This window comes from Hoplias malabaricus, chromosome 10 (assembly GCF_029633855.1).
Source record: "Hoplias malabaricus isolate fHopMal1 chromosome 10, fHopMal1.hap1, whole genome shotgun sequence".
NCBI lineage: Eukaryota > Metazoa > Chordata > Actinopteri > Characiformes > Erythrinidae > Hoplias > Hoplias malabaricus.
In genome coordinates this window covers 20181890-20204647 of record NC_089809.1, presented here as the reverse complement: position 1 = coordinate 20204647, position 22758 = coordinate 20181890, and the positions used below count along the sequence as shown (strand labels likewise).

The 22758-nt window shown below is 38.3% G+C and overlaps 1 protein-coding gene across 2 annotated transcripts in view; it reads left to right on the top strand.

Annotated features, from left to right (window-relative positions):
- The first annotated feature begins 7157 nt into the window (after positions 1-7157).
- col15a1a (collagen, type XV, alpha 1a) overlaps positions 7158-22758 on the top strand; it is a 95540-nt gene continuing 79939 nt past the window's right edge. For both annotated transcript variants that reach the window (XM_066682467.1, XM_066682466.1), the window contains exons 1-2: positions 7158-7353; positions 7456-7529. In XM_066682467.1, the coding sequence (XP_066538564.1) occupies positions 7325-7353; positions 7456-7529 (103 nt within the window). In that variant the 5' untranslated portion in view covers positions 7158-7324. The remainder of the gene's footprint in view (positions 7354-7455; positions 7530-22758) is intronic.

The window sequence follows — 22758 nt, the reverse complement described above, 5'->3', positions numbered from 1 at the left end:
TTTGTTTTTGTGGGGTCATTACACAGATTACATTCTATTAAATTTGTGAAGATTTACTATAATTTCTTCTACCCTAACCCCCAGTTGGATACAAGAACATGGGGTGGAGACAGGGTGGAGGTTGGAGCGAGATTGTCCGGCACGGAAATGACATGAATTCGCACTGTGTATAGGGCTGTAGAGGGGAGGAGTTCAGTTGTGGTCCTAGTCCCAATATTATGTTATTACATAACTTCAGTGATTAGAAACATGCATTTTTGTATTGTCCTGAAACTCCAGGTTTACAGGTATCCTACAGATATAATGTGTAACCTAATAAAAAACAATGAATTATATATGACTGGCCCCAAATGTGTATGGTGAATGTAGACATTATAATTCTGTCAGAATCTACACTATGACCGAAACACTGTGATGAGATGTTAAGCCACGTGTAAATAGCTTTAAACTGTGTGGTTTAATGAGCAACCACAAAATGCTTTTAAACTCTGCTGTTTTAAATGTGGGTTGGATGAGCCTAAGTCTGCGTAAAACATAAATTGGGTGACAAAAACAGGCTAGTCACCCGCCTTGTTTTTGAGAAGCTCCACAGCACAGAAATGTACAGGGTGGCAGAGATGGGAAAATCTGAGGCCTTTTGCAATGAGCATCTGTTTAATGGATGTGTGTGTCAAATCAAATTTTCAGACAGCACAGATATGATCTTCTTCATTCTTCTCAAAACCAAATTGGTGCCATATTTTTAGGTCAGAGATAATGCCAAAGCACAGCCTTGCATTTGGATCATTAATCACAGCCCTATTGCTTAAACAGTTTCAGTGTTCCTTTCTTTCAGGGGTGTTGCTGAGGACACATTTCTCTCCATTTGACGTTTCCTGCTTAAAACCATGTGAGAGATTATAGTTTTGTTAAAAAGTAGGTAAATTTGCTAACACTTGTGCTGCGACTGAGACATCTCCATGGTGATGCTCTGTTGTTGTAGAAAACAGCGATGCTGAATGGTAGCGTCAGTGAACTGTGGGCGGCAGAAATGCAGATTATTACAAATGAAACTGAAGGTTTACAGTGAGTCAGCAAAGTCTGTGGGAACGGTGGAGAGAAAATTGCCTCATTGCACACAGTTTCTAGGGAAAAGAAGCAGATGGGTATTAATTGGGAGTGAATTTACTGCAGTAAGAGTCTTTAATCTACTGGAACAGCTTCGCATTAGATGTTGGAGGTTTTAATCGCATTCAGAGCAATAGCATTACTGAGGTCTGCTACTCGTTTTTACAAATGACACTCAAACTCTTCCCAAAGATATTGAAAAGAGTTTCATCATTCTGAAGAATGCAGAATGCTCCTCAGCCCAAATACTAGGGGTTTTATACTCCTCTAGCCCATGCTTGACATTGGGCATGCTGACCTTAGGCTCATGTACAGCTGCTCCAGAGTATCTCATTCTATCAATAATGAAAAACATTATTGATATTAAAATTATATGTACATACAACTATAAATTCATTCATTCATTATCTGTAACCGCTTATCCAGTTCAGGGTCGCGGTGGGCCCAGAGCCTACCTGGAATCATTGGGCGCAAGGCGTGAATACACCCTGGAGGGGGAGTCAGTCCTTCACAGGGCAACACAGACACACACACACTTTTGAGTCGCCAATCCACCTACCAACATGTGTTTTTGGACTGTGGGAGGAAACCGGAGCACCCCAAGGAAATCCATGCAGACACAGGGAGAACACACCAACTCCTCACAGACAGTCACCTGGAGTGGGAATCGAACCCACAACCTCCAGGTCCCTGGAGCTGTGTGACTGCGACACTACCTGCTGCACCACCGTGCCGCCTCCAACTATAAATACTAAATTGAATTAAATTATTATTCAGATGTGTTTAATATATATATATATATATATATATATATATATATATATATATATATATATAATCAAAAATCACATTTGCAAGAATTTCTATGATGTTTCAGTCAGTTATGATTAATCTGTCTCTTTCATACAAACAATAACAAACTTCAATGAGTTTCAGTTAGTTCAATTTCAAAGCAATACAACACAAATCATTCAAGCTCTTTTTAAAGACTTTAATAAAGGAAATTGAGAATTTAGGTAGTCTGCCAATGAAAAACCAACTTGGATGGTAGTAACAAAGTGTATTCTGTTAATGATGCATTTATGTTTGTTGGATGAAATAACAGTGAAGCACAGGGGCAGATTTTCTTTCTCTCCAAAAAAACTATTAAGCAAAAAATAAGATATTAACACAAGCACACAAGAGGAAACAGTGGAGATTTTTGACCAAGACCAACAGAAGGCTTTGATGATTGTGTCTTTTGGCCACCCACTGTTACATGAGTTTGAGAGAGCTTTGTGTTATCAAACGTCTTTGGCATCAAATCAGTGTGTAAACACAAGCTCATGGTGTGCAGAGATGCGAAGAACAGAAATCAGCACTGACCTGCCAACAAAATCAAGCACCCCCCCCAGCCAACCAACACACACACACACACACACACACACACACATTTGACATCATAAACCCAGCTGATGTATGTCAATATTATATTATTAAAACTGATCTTCCATTCAGAGCCCAAGGAAGCTCTGAGAGTAGATTTATAATGTCGAAAAACAAACTGAAATGAAGAACTAAGAGCTACTATTAATGCACAAACTCAGGTTTGAATGCAATTATCTTAAAAGTTTCTGCAGAATAATTCATGCTTTGCAACTTGAGGCCTTCATGAAAAGAAATAAGGAAGCAAATAAAGCTAAGAATAGCCAAGTCTTTTAGCTTTCCCTCATAAGGTCACAGTTTGTCAGAGCATGACTTGGAGGAGGGAGAGCAACAGTAGAGGTTATGTTGACTTTATCTCCAGGAGAGAGACTTCCATATTTACTCATCAGTTTTCACAAACATGCTACCTCTGTGTGTGTTGGTGTGTGTGTGTGTGTGTGTGTGTGTGTGTGTGTGACAGAGAGAGAGAGAGAGAGAGAGAGAGAGAGAGAGAGTAGTCCAGACATAAATCATAAGGTTAGGGTAAAGGATAAGGCTAATAGTAGTTTCTGTTAAGGTTAAGGTAAGACTTCACAAAATTAATGGAAGTCTATGGAATGTCCCCCTGGAACCACAGATTCAAGACTGGAATATAGACAGTAATCTGCCACATTGTGGGGACCAAAACCTGTTCAAACCCTCACATTAGTGTCATAAATATGTCATATTGTTGCACACTGTCATAGAACATTCAATTTTAAGGAAAATGCATGTTTAAAGTTTAGCCTAAGGTTTGATTTAGGGTTATTTTTAGGGGTAGGGGCATTCTGAAGCCACTCTGAACTCCTATGCAAAAAATAAATCTGAGTTCACCTCCCCGTTTCATCCTTTATGGGCATGGTCTGTACTAGCAGACTAGTGTTGATGTGCTCAAGCCTTTCTCTGGTTTCAGTCTGGATATGGAAAGAATTATTGAATGCCAACAATACATTCAAACAACAAACAAACAAAACATTTTTCTACATGTTTAAATAAAGACTTAGATTGACCAGCAATGGTAAAAAAGTCACTGATTTTTCATTCAGTATCCAATCAATGAACATTTTTTAAGGCATGGATTTGGGTTTTGTAGTGAACGTTCCTGCAGAACCTGAAAAACATTCAAGCTAGACACCATGTGTTTGATCTTGGTCTTGACTCAGACTCAACACATTCCGGTCTCTGTCTTCACACTGATTCTTCAGGTCTTGACGACAACACTACTAATAACTACTGAAAGCTGAAATGTTAACATTACATTACATCCCTCTACCTAACACTTGGCATTGATTCAACTTTTCCCTCAGACTCCACAGGCAGAGAGGCTTTGCCGTTAGAGAACCTGAGAGAACCTGCAGAACCTGAAAATGCATTCTCGAAATTCAACTTTATATCCTTTTCCACAAACAGTTCCCTGGGGTCTTGATGAAATGCTCATGACATGCTTTTGTCAAAATACCACAAGGATATAACAACACAGCACTGTTCTCACCGTGTCTAAACAGCCCTGTTCAGAACGTCTGGTTTCACAGCCCATTCCTTTAACTGAGCCACAGCTTAGTTTCGCACGAAAGCCTGTGAAGGGTAAAAGCTGTCCCCTCGCTTAAGGGCAAGGCCACCCTGTTCCTTCCAGGTTGGAGCTTCCCCTCATTAGAAGTCCCATTATTTCTAAGTTCCTCAAAAAACTGTGGGCTGGACTTGAAGTGGTACAAGCAGATGAGTGGACCCCACACCCTGTGACTATGGTGGTGTTATGTGCAGCTGCTCCATAACATTACATTTTTATTTTGTGTTTTATTAATTGTATTTATTAATTGGAAATAATATTTTAGAAATGTAACAGAAAAGTGTTTAAAATGATCATAAGGGTTTATAGAGTATGCTTATGTGAACTGGTTGCATTAACATTATTTTATTGTTAGCCCTGTTGATTATTCTTGGATGTAATATTTCCCAAGGCATGGCACATTCTCCTTAATTCCAGTTTGCTTTGTTAACACTACTTGTTGCAGAGTGCGTACTCTGGTTGGTAATCAAAAATGGCAGAATGACAGAATCACTTTATCATGTCACATGCCAGCCTTCAAGAGCCATCTTAAAAAGTGGCGCCCCTGACACAAAACAATGTGCTTCAACAGTGGAGCCAAAGTTTGTCAATAGCTCTTGAAACTGTGCCTGATGGTACTCTCTTGAAGGTTCCTCGCTGGCTGTGCTGCTGGTTGGGCGCTGCTGTATCAGTGTGGTTAGAGAAAGGAATTCCAATGTCCAATGCTATCTATTCCTACACTCTTCAGCAGCTTTGAAAGTGCATTGGGGAGTTGATTCCTTACCTCTTCCAAGCGGAATACCCCTACAGATTAATCATGACCTCCACTCAAGGATGAGTCGTACATTAGACGTTCTTGAATATTTGATCACCGTCTCCCAGATGTCTCTGAAAGTGAAGTCATATGTTGTGGTGACTACTTTATAGAGGCTGAGGTTCCCCATGGCTGGAAGATTAGGGAAAGCTTCAGGGTTATACAAAGTCTCCACTCAGAGGCCTTGTGTCTTGTTTTGACAACGAAAACCAAGTCTCATTAAAGTTTAGGAGTACATGGTATTACCTAGTCTCTTTATTCTTTCTGGGAAGTGAATTAAATGGTACCGTTAAGCCAGGATGAATAGCATTTGTATTGTGCTATAATAAATCATTCTCAGCATATTACATATGTTTCTCTTTATCACTACAGAGATTTCAAAACTCTAGGACAATTTGGAAGGTAATTCTAGTACACTCCCCTCTGGTCTGTACCCAGATTCATTATAGACGATTTGTGTACTTAAGAAAAGTGTTCTGAATAAAGAAATAAATTTACCAATTTGTTTATCTAAAGCCTTTCATCTCCAGTTTAGCAGATGGTTCATAAAAGACGGTTACAACCTGACATTTAACCCCACCTTGATCCATCCAGTGCATATCTGATCATGTGTAAAATGTTCACTGTGGGAAGCATAAATATCCCTCTTTTGAACAAAGTGAACTTGTATTGCACTTTTATAAATCTCCCATGATTTTTAAGGCCACACTATATAAGATTGTTTTGTTCAAATTTATCCTAGTCACATTACAGAGTCCAAAGGAAATATCTGCTAAAATATAGTGCTTTCTGCCTTTGCAAGTCTGATATATTTGAAAATCTGCAGTTTCAGGGCAGGAGTTTTTCAGACAATATCAGATGTCTTTAGGTAGGTTGATGGGCTAGTTAACTGCTTAAAATGTGTGGGGTGTTACTCACTGCTGAGCTGTACAGTGCTGAAAGTTAATAAGAGTGATGTGGAGTGAGCTTGAACCACACAGTGGTGGGCCACATATACATTGTGAGCTTTCTTTGTATGCAGCTTTACATGAACAAACTTGCTATTATCAAATATATTTATTTGGCAAATGGAACGCAGCACAACCCACAGTCCAACTGTTTTTGTACAGTTACATATTTCCACCTGAGATGTCACCATCTCCCTAAATTTACACAGAGCAGATCGGATTAAAATATTATCTTCAATTTAGGTCCAAATAATACCAAGATTTCAATATATATATATATATATATATATATATATATATATATATATATATATATATATATATGTTTGGCAGTGCTCTCTTGATAGAATTCTAAAAAAAATTAATAAATAAAGCTAACAAGGCACTGTCAACATGCTATCAGTGACATTATGACCCCGCTCACTAGGTGTTTGCAGTTGAAATTGTGAGAAGACATGTCTGTATTCTTGTTGATGAACTGACCACAACCCAGAGCTGAATGACACCTCTGTCTGTCTTTCTGTCCAGGCTTCCAGGCTGATGAACATTTTCTTGCCAGTTGTGGTCAGACTTTAAGTTTTAAAACAAACAGGCTGAATAAGAAACTGTACCTCTCATCTATATACACACACCTTAGACCTATAAGCACAGACAATATTAATGTCAAGATCTACAGCTCTAAGGTCTAAGAAAACTCTGAGCACCAAACGTTGGCTTGTAATGTCTTCAAACTGTAGCAAACATCTTCCCACTGACATTAGACTTTTGGTGTTCAGTGTTTGAAGACTTATCTTTATTCTTTTGCTTTAGTGGTATTTCATCTTTGATTGATATTGATGAGTAGACTACCACGCAGCTTTTTCTTTATTTACATTAAACATCTCAGCAGGGCTTCCCTTCCAGCAGCTGAAAGGCAGAGCCCCAGTGTGTGAATATATTTCATATGTTGCATTGTAAAGCACTTTGAGGCTCGTTCTAGAAAAGCTATATTAATATGTATTTACGTACTTACAGCTGGTCTGTAACTTTCTAGTCTAACACCTCTTGTGTTTAGAGGCTGTATACAGCTTTTGTATCGTGTGACACATTTTCTACATTGTACCTTTCTAGTGGTGTTTACTAGAGGAGTACTAGTGGCTTCTGATGTGTGAGGGTGAGCATCTTTGAGAGGGAGAGAGAGAGGGAGAGCTACTGTCTTATCGTAAACGTTTGAGGAGGAGACACGGAGCGGGGACTGTATAAAGTGCAGCGGCTCCACGGAGCGACTCAGGTTTCACTGTTTTTTCCGTGGAGCGCTGGAACTCGGACTGAGTAACGCCTTTGTTCACGAGAGAGGGACGTGAAGGAGGAGAGAGGGAGAGAGTGTGTGTGTGTGTGTGTGAGAGAGAGAGAGAGAGAGAGAGAGAGAGAGAGAGAGAGAAAGAGAGAGAGAGCTCCGAGCGCGCTGCAGCACTCAGAGACTTTACCATGGCTCCGGGAGACGCTACAATGCTGAGGTGAATTGAATGAAAAGTGCAGGACTTTACTGTCCCTCTGACTGTGTGAGTGATGGAGAGTGTGCCCTCATGCCTGAATTCTTCACTCTTTTCTCCTCTCAGACTCACTCTGAGGTGCTTCTACCTCGCTGCCCTGTGCTGCTCTGCCCCAGGATCTGCCTTTCAGCTGCTGGAAGGTAAGCCCTGCTGAGATTTTTAATGCAAATAAAGAAAAGTCTGCGTGGTAGCCTAAAATATGTATAATTGTCTCTATGGTTCGTTTTCTGTGGCTGAGAGCTGAGACGACTGAGAGACTAGCTGACAGACACTTTGATAAAGTCCTGCTGTGTGGACGTTCAACGGGTTTCAACGCAGGCTGCTGCCCAAATGGTGCTTCCCAGCCTCAATGGGTGTCGTTGTTCTAAGTTCATGCAGAGTTCTAAGATACTGTGGCAGAGGTTGCACTGCAGTTGATTCATTCAGGACTGGCTCCATCACTGTGAACACTTAATTGAACCTCAGTTGGACTGCACTGCAGGAACACAGCGTACCTGCGTTCTTGTGTTCTGACTAGAGAACCTGTGTTCCACCGGTCTGCTGATGTTCTAATTGGCCTAGGTTATTGTTCTTACTTCTATGTGTGTGTTACCATAAACTAGCTGATTTTCCAGCTAGCTTAAGCTCAATCTAGAGTACTTCTGTGTCAGTTGGTGTACTGGCTTTCTTATTGTCCTGCAGGGACTACTGTGTCTACAAGAATGCCAAGGATGTATCTTTATTGTGTAATGCCTTACACACCCTGGGGTAACAAACATTAACTGGAAGGTTCAAATGTTTACGCATAACGAAAATGAAGAAAATTTATATTTGGAAATCACACTTCTCACAGAAGTTTTGAAGGAACTTAAGTGGTCTAATGACCCTTAGTGGCAAACCTTTTGCATTTTTATGTATTTATTCATTCATTTAATGTAGTAGTGTTCTAGCTTATTGTGTAGCTTGCATTTTACTAACAGCCTTGAAGGTTCATTAGACATACTTTTGTCCTACATAGTGTAATTGATTTCTAACTCGTGTGTTGACAGTCTAACAGCCATCATCTATTCCAGTTAGGGTTTTAGCACGTGCATTCCAATTAATGTAGGCTGCTTTAGTTTTAGCTGGTGCACTGTGTTCTTATTAGATTCTGACTCTTGTAAATACATTCAAACTAAAGTGATACTGATGTATGTCCCATTCTAACTAGTGCATTTGTATCCTGTCTAATATGCTGGATTGAACAGTGTGCTGGCTTCTCTATTTGTTATAGCTAGCATAGCTTGTGTTCTAGCGTGTCGGCATTCTAAAGGGCAGGCTTTATTTATAGCTAATTTTTTGCTGTTCTGAAAGTTATACACTTGCTAGTTTTATTGAATTTTCTGGTGCAATGGTTTTCATCTGTTTATGGAGTAATACTGAACTGCTGCTCTAAAAACAGCCTCAGCAAATGCTTGTTAACCAGGTGATGAGTTGACTGTGGGGTGTTGGAACTAGGAAAAATCATGAGATGCGCATAGTTGGGTTTGACATAGACAATACAAAAAACACAGACATAGGCAATTTGACCGAGAACATTTGCGCTGTAGTAGTCAATCAAAGCAGTTGTATAAACTTTAAGATGTTTTTTTCCCATTCATCCCAGGAACTTTATCAGAGCACAAGTTCAGCATATTGGAATGCAGCCACTATTAACTTGCCCTGCTTAGTAATGCGAGTGTATTAGAGCCAGGTCATGTTTCTTGGAGAACAGTGATGATGCTCAGGATGCTCTAGCTGTGTCCCTACTGGAGACTGAAGAGCTCTAAGACCTGCCACTGCTCTGTGATTTACTACACACACACACTTAATCAGCAAAGTAAAGCAAGATGTTAGCAAGTTCTTTGCTGCTGAATCCAAGTGATAGAACACATTATTTGGGTTTCTAAAAATTCTAAGATTTGGGTTTCTAAAAGTTCTAAAAATCTTCACAAAGATTTTACTGCTGTAATTGTTTTCAATGTTTTATACATCTTCAATCTTGACACTAAGAAAATTAAGGCAAACCAGATACCACCCCAGATACCAAAACAATTTTCAAAACCATCATGGTGAAGTACCCCAAAGTTCATTTCTGTTCCGTTGTTTGCCAACATGGATGGTGTAAATAAAGTGCTTAGAACAGAAACACATTTTGTACAGATTCCAGACTACTGAAGATTACATCTCAGGGACAGCCCATGAATTTGAGACATCTGGGATATTATAGGAACCAGTAAGAAATGTATTAAATGCGACAAGCTATATAATGGTTTACAGTATTTTATATTGCTCAAATGCATACCTTTGTGATGGCACTCAAGGTTAAAGTCACTAAAGGACAAGCCTTGATTTTTACCCCAATTACACCAGTAATGAGTGATGGGTGGCCAAATGCAATTATCTATATCTTAAGGAATCACTAGCATATAGCTATTAGGTCAAGCAATGCAGACCATATTATAACCTCTTAAAGAATGACATCAGGCACAAAGCCTGTATTGTATTCTGTCTGTAAAATAATGTTATGAACAGCCCCCTCTTGAGAATGACGTACTCCAGACATGAAGCATAAAAAAACAATATATATTTCTTGTGTCCTCAGGTTCGCTGGGAAACGTATGTTGTAGAAAAAACAATTTTTTTAAAATTAAAATGTGAAATATGAAATGTTTAAAGATTTTAAATATCTACCATTTAACAGCCAAAATAAGCTGCAAATCAGTATTTTTTAATTGTTAGATATTTTTACATTAGGCCCTGCCCATACATGTTGAAATGAAGTTATAAGGAGTGTTTCCGTGCAGACGGTGTTCCTCACTGGCTGTATGTGACCTCATACAGCCAGTGAGAATGCACGTTATTTACCCATAAGAGTCACAGGCACAGTAAAATAGCCTGCCTCATTTTAATAGACATAGAGAGGTTAGATACAGAAAGATTTATGACTGTTTTGGTATGTTAACCCATACAAATGTCGTAAGTGGATAGGGGGTCCTTTGTTGTGTTTCAATATAGCATGGTCGCTCTGACAGAAGCCCTGTTATTGCACAGATTTGTGAATGGAAAAGAGTTTTATTGCTTTGTGTGAGCCAGCTGTGGAAAAATAGCTCCTGATTATGAAGCAGCTGGAGCAGAAGTATGTGTGAGCATGTGACATTAGTCCCTGGTCTCTAATGCTGTACAGTGCTTCCTGAGGTGAGGATGAACTATGCTGTTGTATAGTTGCCATCTTCATGAGGACTTCTGTAATGCTGTGAGTCATGACTGTAGGAGGACACAGCCAACTCTGTTGTGAATTTGCCAGGGAGACCGATCGGGGACAAATATTTCCAGCCCCAGCTGTAAACACAAAAGAAATAAAGTTGTTGTCATGGAAATGGCCCATCGCTGTGTTTTAGCAGGAATGCAGGTTTCTTTCTAATTCAAATGTTTGTTTGAATCCCAAGTTTGGCATCTTTGGTAGCGTGGATGTTAATTCCCACAGTCTGCTAAATGTTTGTGTATGTGTGTGATGATGATGAGGTGTTGATGGAACCTTTTACTTGGCTTTCTTTTTTTGTTACTCTTGGCTTGAAGTAAGTACTAAAATTGTGCCTATCTTATCAACAGACATGCTGGATTGCTAATATAAATATACATCATCATAGACCTTCCATATTTAATTATTTCTTTATTTTGTGCCCTACACAGCTTGAGTGATGAATCGACTCATGTTCCTGTGCCCAATTAACTATTCTCAGTAAGGATGCACAGTGATATTTAAAACACAATTTTTGTACCATATTTACATCAAATTGGACTTTTCAGGCTAAGCTGTTTTGAAAAGTTTTTAGGAGATTCTGTCCAGTAACTAAAGTGTCTCCTAACTCCAAATGAAACAAACAATCCTGGGGAACTACTGTTCTCACAACAAAACAAATTCCTCCCTGTTTCTTTGCACTCAGAAATGCCACATGTATGTCTGAGTTTGAAATGGGAGTTTAGTATGTACTTGGTTGAAGTTTAACTTGCTTATAAATTTTTATTCACTGTTCGAATTCCAACATAAACTCATTTATAACCCACACAGTTTAGTATAGTAGCATTTCTGGTCTGCATTTACTTTTATACAGTTTGCAGTCTACAGCAGTCTAACAGCAAAAATAAGTAGATATTACCAACCTATGGAGCATACACATATAGAAAAACATCCTCAACACTTCTCATGGTTTTCAAAGTTCTGAGGTTTCTACACTGTCCAAACTCCTCCTGAAGCCCTTTTTCGCTGCTCAGCTAGTGACGCTAGAGAGAAAGTAGTGCTGGGCAATATGAGCGCGAATCAATATCACAATTAATTGTATATTTTATCACGATTACGATTAATGAACGAATGTTTTGGGTTTTTTTTTGTTTGTGCTTTGGGCACTGAAACTGTTTTATCTCAGTGTTTACATTTAACTTCTTTTTGTTCAGTGTCGTCTTAAAAAATCCAAGCAAAACACACCCAAAGCACAGATGCTGTGATTTTCGTTGGTACAAGCTGCTTGAATCGCTCGGTCAGCTTCAGTGTTTAGGTTCTCCACTTAGTTGCTTCCATGTGGCAGAATCTCTTGACTACAGTGTGGTTGTGTGTTTTTAAAGGACAGTACATGAACACACATTGGGAAAATTAATTAATTCATTCATTATCTGTAACCGCTTATCCAATTCAGGGTCGTGGTGAGAAAACATCCAATGATTATTCTTTAAAGTGTTTTCTGTCATCAGAAAAAAAGTATTTCTAGCCTGACTGGTGTTTCACTTTGAAAATAGCTATGCAAGTTTACCAGTATCACATTAGCTGCCGTTGTGAGTTTTTGTTCTCAGCTGACTAAAACTGTTTGATTATCATGTGCTCTATCTGGCTGCACTGATAGCTCACACAGACCAGGGGCTGGGTGAAAACAATCAGCCTTTTTTTTAATAAAGAACGACTTGTGTGTCCCAACCAAAACATCTTCTACCCAGTCTGTGGTCTTACATTCCTCAGAGATAGAGGAGATAGAGAGGATCACCTTTCAGAAAGGGAATTAGATTCAGGTTCCTGACATTCTGATACTATATGACAGTATTATATTACTCAGACAGGGCAAGATGATCAGAAATTGGTATATATCTGAAGGGTAGCTATAATCTGAAATGTGAATATATTGTAATGTGGTGCATGTGTCTATAATTTTGGATATTCATATAAAAAATATTTTAATTCGAATATAGTGGGTTAAATGTTGTTGAGTTGGGAAAAAAAGATCAAATATATTAATAAAACTATTATTAATATTATTTTAATATCTTGTATATGCTTCAACCATAGAGTCTGCTAATGTAATCTAATGCAAAAAGCTTGAAGGTCATCTGTGGCTTTCATGAACAAATGCAGCCTTATTTGTTTGTGGGATTTACAACTGAGAAATTTTTTCCTTAGCAACACTGCTTCATATTTCTGGAAAAAAATAAAAGAGAGGGTGTCAAAATGTCAAGAGGAAGTCTTCAGCAATGTTCAAACAAGAGCAGCAGTTACAGGCCTTTCCTACTGTGACTTCAGGAAAAAGTGTGTCAAACATTTTCTTATATATAACTTATTGTAAAGGTGAGTATTTTTGTTATTCACTTCTACCTCAACAGTAATCACACCTATTACTTCTTACCTAAGTTTGGTAACGGGATAATATAATCATGCCAATTTACTTTGATTCTGGTTTTGTGTCTTAACTGTGTCGCTCTGGACTTGGACACTACCATATGTCCAAAATATCCAGAAACCACTCATTACTTTAGCCAGCTGGTATAATCTCTCTATATAAATAGCATTGCTTATACAATGGTTGCTCTGAGTTGATGTACATGAGCCTAAGGTCAACCTGTCCAATGCAAAACACCAGCTGGGTATCTTTAAAGTCCCATCCCTGAACTTTGGAATAGTGTATCTCCATTCACTAAAGTAATGAAACACATCCAGTGACCTATGGTGTAAAGCCATATCAGATGAGAAATCACTGTCACTGCTACAGAAGGGAGGCAAATGATTGTGACTTCCATTAATTGCTTGACAAAATAATGGAAGAGCACTTTCATTTAAGCTGTGAGACATTTTGATAGACATTAGTAGCTACTGTGGTTTTGAACATGAGAACAGTTTCAGTTAATATGGCAGTTGACTGTCTGAACACACAGGCTTGGTTCACAGAGGCCACAATGCTTCCCAAAGTGCATCTGTTTAGCATCTGCTTCTTGAATAGTGACAGTAACCTCTCAGCAGCTTGAGCCTCTGACTCCTCCAGAGAAAGCCTGTATCACTTCCAGCAAATGAGATATCTCACCACTGCTGTGACTTCTCAAAATCTTTCACTCCTCCTATTAGGTCAGATATTTGCTCACAAGTATGCCATGTTTTTCTTGTTTGTATATGTTACCCAAATATTAAGGCAAGTGGCGGCTGTAACAGCATTTTACAAGCAGCATGTTGTTGCTGTCAGAACAAAACAGCTTTTTACATAACAGCAGTTATTTATTCATTTATGTATTTTTACATTTTTCAATTATTTATGTAACTTGAAAAAGAAACTCACCTACACCCATTGGAACAGTTAATCTAGAACAAAACCTGCTTACAAGTAGGGATGGCCACAACAACTTACAATATAAAAAGTTTTGAAGTTATTTAGCTTTTCTATGGTTACTCATTCTCATTTCTATGGGTACTTATGTCTGAACTACAACGACATGGTGACAGAGGGATTAGTCTATTAAATGAAGAAGAACAGAAACCTTGCTAGCATAGTAAGCATAATGCCATGCCACATTAGCTAGCTAGCCAGGGCCACGCAGAGCATTTTCGACATGAGCTAAAAGTCATGGTTGTCTTACTACTGTAGTGTTTATATTATTTCAATTGTTTAGGCTTAATATACTGCATGTTCCAAGTGGATAATAGTAAATATGCATAAAAAAATAAAACAATACAAAGGATGAAAGGGACACATTTCAAATCAATTAACAAATCTGATTGAAAAACACATCCCAGATCAAAGGGTATTTCATTGCCATTGGAATAAAACATTGAAGTCCAAAATATTGAAATCCAAAAACGTATGTTTTCAGGAAACTTTATCTAGACTTGCCATTCTCCTTCTCTTGTAAACTAACATATTTGGAGATACATGTTTTTTTACAGTGAGGATATACACTTGTAGTAGCATTAATCCTTAATTTTTAAAAATGTAGACATCCTACTATTTTTCTTAGATCCATAAAACTGTGTTCATAAAATACAAAGAGTGAATATTCATATCTCACTCCATGCTCACTGTCTGATTTCAAAAGGAATGTCCAAACAACCGTTCTGGAAAACAACATGAATGTGACAACACATCTTATCTGTGCTGGCCTGATGGTGATGAAAAGTAAAACAGGAAAGAATGGTGGGAAGGTTCCATAGCTCTCATTACACATCATGGCCACTGGAAAAACATAACTTTATATGTAGTCCTATTATGATGCACATTTCTGTAGAGGATATAGATTGATGGTGAGGTGACCTCTGTTCTGCAGAGTTATGTAGTTTTACCCAGAAAGTGATTTATTACTTCATATCATAAAATAAAATATATATCAAAAATGTGTATTACCCAGCTAGCAGTGAATATTTGTTCCAAATGTGGCCCACATCTGAGGTTCATAGACCTTGAATGACAGTTACTCAGGGTGAGTCCATCTGCTTCAATTCAGTCACAGGTCCACTAATATTGGAAAGACATCAGGTATGATGTATATCAAATCTGGGCCAAATTGATATTTGTCCCATGTCTGGCCTACACAGCACTTGCCAGTGCCTTAACTGAGCCATAATACAAAAAGTGCTATGGATTAGGCCCAAATGTGCCAGCTATATGGGAAGGCATGTTTTAGGCAGGACACTTTGGGACATCACAGAATTTTACAGAACAGTTTACAGAACTTGTTTGTGTGGAAGTGGAGAGAGAAGAGCAGAGATGTTGGAACATTGAATGGATAAAATAAGTGTACAAGGGTAAATGTTTTTGTCTGGTCGATCAAAGGCCTTGTTTTTGCTTAGTTTTAATATCCATCTCTACTAGAAGTCAGTTCAATGGCTTTATACACACTGCAGGGCAACACCATTTTGTTTTATTTAGACTGTGTTCACTTTGCAAGGTGCAAGTGATTTGAAACCAAATGCAAATGTGTCTTGAATAAAACTGGAAATAGACATCCCAAAAATGTTTAAGCTGAATGTATGGAAAATATATAAAATCAATATATTACATGAGGTTTTATACAGTACATGTACTTTCAACACAACAAATTTGAGTCATTTTTAGTATTAAGATAAAGCATTGAACTAATAACACAAATACTGTTCTAACATATCAGCACATAATCATCTTGATGGAATAAAGGGACATTTATGCATTGTTTTGATCCATTTTGGGTCAAATGACTAATTGGAAAGTTCTTGTCAGCACTGGACAATAGATCAGCAGGGGCTTCCAGCAGGTGTGCATGTTTTCAGATTATCACAGAGACAGGATATGACTGCCTACACTCAACCTATACACATTAAACCAAGTGCTAGATAAAAATAACTCACACTGGTGATTCTCCTAAAACAGTGCAGTATTGTCTGGGTTGGAATATCTCAAGGCTAATTTTAATCAGCCTTTGGAAAATTGCCATGTACTGTCTGTTTAACCTGTGTCAGTGTTAGCTGCACAAAATGTAACAAGTGTGTGGCAGTTCAGTTTTCAGTTGAATCTGACTTACAGAACATGTGGTTTAACTGATGTAGACTTTACACTAGAGATAATGTTTGCTGTCATATAGATTGCTCGTTTTAATGTTTGGAGCTTCAAACTGAACCAGAGCCTCAAGTTAAGATCCACATGTACATTTTGTTGAACATTTTATCAGAACTGATTGTTAGCCACTGTCTGCATCTTTGTATAAGCTAAAATGAAAAGAAATATGTCACTATACTATTCAAGAAATAAATGTTCTTATTTTTCTTGATTCTGTGTTCTTCCCACTTTCTCTGACAATCTGGATCTGATTCACAGAAGAGTCTATTTGATCTGAAAATACCTCTCGGTGACAAAATAAATGAATACACACATTGATAAACTATAATTAAGAAAAAAAAATAAAAAAACATATTCACTGATGCAAAGGCTCAGAAAGCATCTCACTGCAGTATTTATAGAAGTATAACCAAGACTGGTATTTGAGGTTTGTACTAAATAGAAAGGAACAACCCACAAAAATGGGTTCTGTTATTAAGGTTATAAGTGTTAACGATAATTATTATTAAATTGGTAAAGCATCCTAGCTATGCCGATGCTGACATTTTGACCGACCAATCTGTATTTTTCTTTACTCCCTTAACTCAGATAGGCTATGTTAAAAAAGTTAAAGGTGGCATTCATGATTTTAATCAAAAAACACTTTGCACACAATTCTGAGCATGTTTCCTCATCATCTGCTGCTCTGTTTGAGTGCTCAAAACGGGTCTAATGTGCTTGTGAAGCTCCAGTGTCAGTAAATGGGTAAGAATACAAAGTGTCTTGATCCGGTGTACTAGGCGTTGTCTCTCTCTGCTCATGGCAGAGAAAAGGCATCTGGGTTTTTTAACAATTCAGAGACCTCGAAACTTTGAAAGGCAGAACTGAGAAGATGATATTGCTCTATTTCTGCTCTGTAGATGGGTAATACTTACTTATTTTGATGTTTTGGATTACTTAGGGTGGAAATGTCTTCAAATTGTGGTGGTGGCCAACGGTATATAAGAAACCACAGAACAAAACTGCTACAAAACTAAACAACTCAAATAACACGAGTTAATTCAGACATAAACTAAAAACTTACACACTAGTTAAACTTATGCCACGTACAAACAACAGTGATTTTATCTCCAGACATACCATTACTACCTCAAATATATACAGAGCTTCAGAAAAAAAACGTTCTATTGGTTTTGAACAAAACAGAAGACAAAATTTCTGCACAATCATATATATTCCCTTTAAGTATTCAGTCATGCACTGTGCAGTGTGGCTGTAAAGTATGCCTCAAAAGTTCTGTGCAATATAGGTTTAAACACAAATAAAGTGTAACTATTCTCCCTGTGGATACAATTAGTGATAACTGGTTATACTTTATTGCTGAGTTCCTATCTTGATGAGTTATAGTGGGGCCAATAAATTAAATAACAGTATGGAAGCCTAAAAATGACATCTGGCAAGAGTGTCCTCTCTCAGCTGTGCTGCAGCTGCATCACATTTTTTGAGGCGCGACTGTACTGTAGGCCTGAAGGAGTGGCATTGTAGGGCTTTCCGCAGAGGCATTGACAGCCTGCTCTCAATCAGCCTGACTGCTCAGAGCCAAATCTATCATCTCTCCCATGTGGATCCACAAACACTCCTTAAAATTCCTCTCCTTTTCCTTTATTTAATCACCCCCATCCTTGTTCCTACCCAAATGGATTGTTTTAATGGCTTATACACACTTTCCCTACTTGCTTGATTAAGCTGTTAAAAGCCTAATGGACAAAGCTCCTGCTGCTTCCTCATGTTTAGAATAGAGTTATGGCTTCTTGTCTTGCTCTGTGGCGTGTGTTTGTTGATGTATCCTTAGCTCACGTAATGCGGTCACACTGCACAAGCCAAGTCATGAACTGATTAAAGCAATGATTAGGCCTAAAGTATACATGCGACCACTGGGCAGACACAACACAATTTTCAGAAAAGCGCTGAAGCTCAGGAAGTTTATCATGCATGGTTTTCAAGTGGCAGAATTGTCTTTCAGCCCATGCAGCCAAAAGTTATCCAGCTAGGGCTTGTTCTGTGGAGCTATTAGCTTTAATTCAATGAGCGACACTTATCCGTGCTACAGTGTGGTGGCCAAGACACCCCCTGCAACTTTTTGAAACTGTTCCAGTTCTTTCCAGGAACTTACCTCCCATGAAGTGTGGATTATTGCTGTTAATGAAATGTGGGTTTAGGAGTTCCTCTGTGGGGAAATGAAGCTCTTTCCACAAGACAAAGAAAATGCCTCTGAGCGCTTAATTGGTTGGTGTGTAATACCTCTGAGACGATGTTCTACTGCACACCATTAATAGCACTGATTACATTGATTGCTCTACATTTGCTCCTGGAGAAGAAAACAGTTTTATTGAGTTAGATTAATTGATAAATTACTATAATTTATCCTCAGTTTCTCCAATTTTGTATAAGTAGACTGAAGCCAACTAAAGAAAATCAGTCATGACCAGGTAAGTAGCTGTAGATAGGATATATTTCCATTCATCACAGCCATGTTATTCTAGTAAGTTATTCAAAGTACAGCAACAGTTGTGTTGGCTTTTTGCTGCACTGTCTACCAGGCCGGCAGTTTTACTAGAGGGAGTAGAAGAGGCAGTTTTACTTGCTGACTGACTGACTGAATGTTGAAATGTGCATGTGCAGGTAGGAACTGTTAGTTGATCCATATTTTACAGAGACAACTTAAGCTGGTGCAACTACATAGTCTGTGTTTAGTTCTGCCATATTTCTGTTCATGAGCTAAATTTGGAACCGTTTGATGCATTTCCACCAACATAAACTGGTTCCCAAACAAGAGAAACTCGTTCCCAGCTGGAACTAAAGAACAAGCGCAAACCATGGCTAAATAATAGGAAATAAGACAGGAACACGTTCAGTTTGTGTGTTTTTGGCGCGACACCATGCACATTGGCCATAGCCTCGGCTCGATGTTGGTTAGTTCACAAGCTCAGCAGGATGTCTCAGAACTCAGCGATATTTACACACATATTATATCTCACAGAGACAGGATGATTTATTAGATGAGAATTTGTGTTATTTCGCGTGAGTGTGTGTATTTGCCTGAAATATCATGAAGGTAAGTGGTGGGGAGACATTTTGTGGCATTAAAGTGTTTAGAAAAACTCCATATAACTGCACACAGTCTCCTTAAACTTCACATGTTTTAACATGTTAAATTGAATAAATAAGTAATCGTAATTCTTAAAATCAACAAAATGTTTTGGTCTTCTCTTTTCTTTGGTGGCAGATCATCTATTATTTATTTTTAAATAAAATGACCAAGAAAAACACTGATGCTGTTGTGTGCTATTTTCTGTACAACACAATCACATAATAAAAGCCACATATAAACAAAGGCATTGATATAAAGCACCAAAGCTTCTCCAGACCTTCCAGTGCAAGGGTATGAATTTTGGGATTTCTTGTTTTTGAAATGCCGGAAAAACCTCTGTGACATTGGCTATATGGCTAATGGCGGTCTGGCAAAACCAGGCCTGCCTAGTTTCTCTTTGCTCTTGTTTTTATGTCTCTTTTATTCTGTGTTCCTTATACTGACCCCTGTATATCAGTGCATTTATTTGTTTATTTATTTTATTTTAATATTTTATTTTTTGCTTTTGTGCACATCCAGAGTTTAAAATGTAAGTCCAGTGCTACTGTAGAACAGCACTAGTAGTATGGGGGGTACTGGTAAAATTATATAATAATTAACAAAAATATTTCAGTTTGCATGTATGAAATCAACCCATGAACCCATCTTTTCTGACTAAATGCTGGTTTTGTTTTAAATGTTCTATCTAAAAGAATATTGAATAACATGACATAGCTTGTTTTGATTGGACTGATTTGTAAACTTGCAATTACAACAAATGGAAACTTACAAGAACAGGAACCAGATTTGCAAAAGGGCATTTTAACATTTTTTCAGATCAGTGTGAATATTTGAGCAAATGAGATATGGCTGTTTTCAAATTTTATTGTAAAAAAAATCTTTTTATATCAGTTTGCTGGTTTGAACAAGGCCTACAAAACATATGGTTGTAGTTGGAAAAGAGGCTGTATCACAACAAGGATAGAAACTTTTGAAACCCACAGATTGGGGACTTCTGATTTCTGCTAGAAGGCTGGAATTCCCCTTCATAAACATGTGTAGGAACAGAGTGATGGACTGCAGAAATCACAGGAAATGTATAGGATGTTTGTGTGGAAGGAGGAGAAACATCATGCCTGATTATCTTGTACTTTTTCATTTAGTTTATTACACCATCTCTTTCAGAGATTAATGCTTCAACTTTAGATGATGCCTGAGCCTGAGGCTGGGAGTCCTAGGGAGCACATCCTGGTCTCACTCTCTGGGTAAAATGGCCCCTCCTTTCCCCTCATCTCTCTGCTCATGGTGCTAGCTAGGACAGGCTGATCTGTGTAGCTTGCATTCCATTCTGATGCAGTAAGCTGTTAAGTGGCACTTTGCTTCACATGTCTTGGAGGAAGCATGTGATCACTGTGTGCTATTGGAGAAAATTTACTGATGGGTAGGTGGACTGTGATGCACTGGGACCATGGCCACAGTGTGTGGTCACCTTGCGCCCAGTGATTCCAGATAAGTTGCGAACATACTGTGACCCTGAAGTGGATGAGCTGTTACAGACAATGAATTAATTATTAGTTTTATATCCAGTTTTTTGGGTAGGTGAGGACAACAATATGCTTCTTTTAAAACATGCTATGTCAACCACTGCCTTCTTCTGGTACTGCTGCTAATGAAGTCTGTCACATCCACGGACAGACCCTTGCTGTCTGGCACATGCCATGTGATGAGGAACTAGATCATCACACCCACCTGGAATGAAGCCAATTTGTGCTCTCTTGGGACTCACAGGCTTGGATGGTTGAGGCATTACCAGGGATTGAACTGATAATGCTGATACTTAGACAGCTGCACCACTCAGATAGCCCAGTTTTCAGTGGCAATGACACTAAAGAAATGGTCACCCTTTGACAAGCTGCATCTGGATGTATTTCATAACAGTTCGCCGTATGCTTGTGACTGTATTAGCATTATCGTGCCAGATTTCTGAAAGTTTTTGTCAAACAATATTGTCAGCAGACTTTCACTTTAAACAGACAGACGTCCAACCAAAAAGAGGAGTGGGGAATTTTCCCAAGCCATCATTACTCAAGGCACAACCCCCTCTGCCAAATTGGCACAAATAGCTAAAACCGCAAGACTAGTTGCCTTACAAGATGTTCCCGTTTCATTTAAAGACTTCTGTCAGTACAGAGAACTTGCTGAGTTAGGAAGCTTTGTGGGTTCACTGTGGTTGCTGTTGGACAAAAAACTTATATCAAATAAACAGGAATCTTTATACTCTACTTACAGACACATGCTGTTAGGCATGGTGATTTCACATGGGGCTGGGTCCCTTTCAATTGGCAAGCGTTTTCCAATAGATTACACAAATAGTGTGGGCATCTGTGCATCTTTTCCAGCAGTGTACATGTGGTCATAAAGAGTACAACTGCAACCTGGAAATATTCATATTTTGTATTGTAGTTCATGTCTATATGGCTCCATAAATTCTCAAAGCATGCCACTGTAAAAGACAACCCTATCCAAAAACAATTGGCACCATTGAGAGTGAGCCTATTCATTCAGAGGTAGTCTGGCTTCCAGTTATATATGAGGTGAATTCAAGGTGTCTGGATCCAGTTCAGTCTCACTGAATATCTGATTTATTCCAGACTCTGCTTCCTTAGCAACTGAAGCTTTCTAACTGCTCCAGGTTAATAGCATTAACGTCCCTCCTCGAATAAGCTATGCCATAGGTTGTTCGTCCTCAGCCTTCATCATTTGATTTAAGATGGGGAAGGCTTTATTGGCTTAAAGCAGAAGTATCAGTGGAGTAGATGTGTTTCAGAGTGTGTTCAGAACTGTGGAATTTTCACTTTGGTTCTTTGGTGATTCCAGGAATAGGTTTTAGTTTTGTTAAAATGCTCTGATTTTCAAAATGGTTTGGGTCTATATTTACAGGCAGGTACAGAAATCCAAGTCATATGTTGTCTTGGAAATTTAGTTTGTTTTACTATTCCAGAGGTGGCCAGTAACAGTGAAAAGAATGCTGGCTTCCCTTCTCCAGAAAAATCAGCTTGAAAGTCTGAGACACTATGACAATAACAGGTTTTCTCTATTATGTCATTTAAGAAAAAAGTGCTGACAATTAACAGTTATTTAACCACAGCAGCATGAATCACATTTTTACTTACATTTTGGATGTTTATTTAGACAACAAATAATTTTTTGTTGTTGTTAAGTAATTTTAAGTAATCAGACTCTAGGGGCTTATTTTCCCAATTAAGACCCAAATAAGCTGCTGTGTTACAGCAAATGAAACTTGATTATTTTGAAATATGTGGCCACCACATTCATTAATAATAAAGTTTTTTACTAAAATGAGCAGTGTCTGCTCAGCGGAGTTCTAGCCAGCTGGATTCTCAGAAAGCTGCAGATGAAATTTTT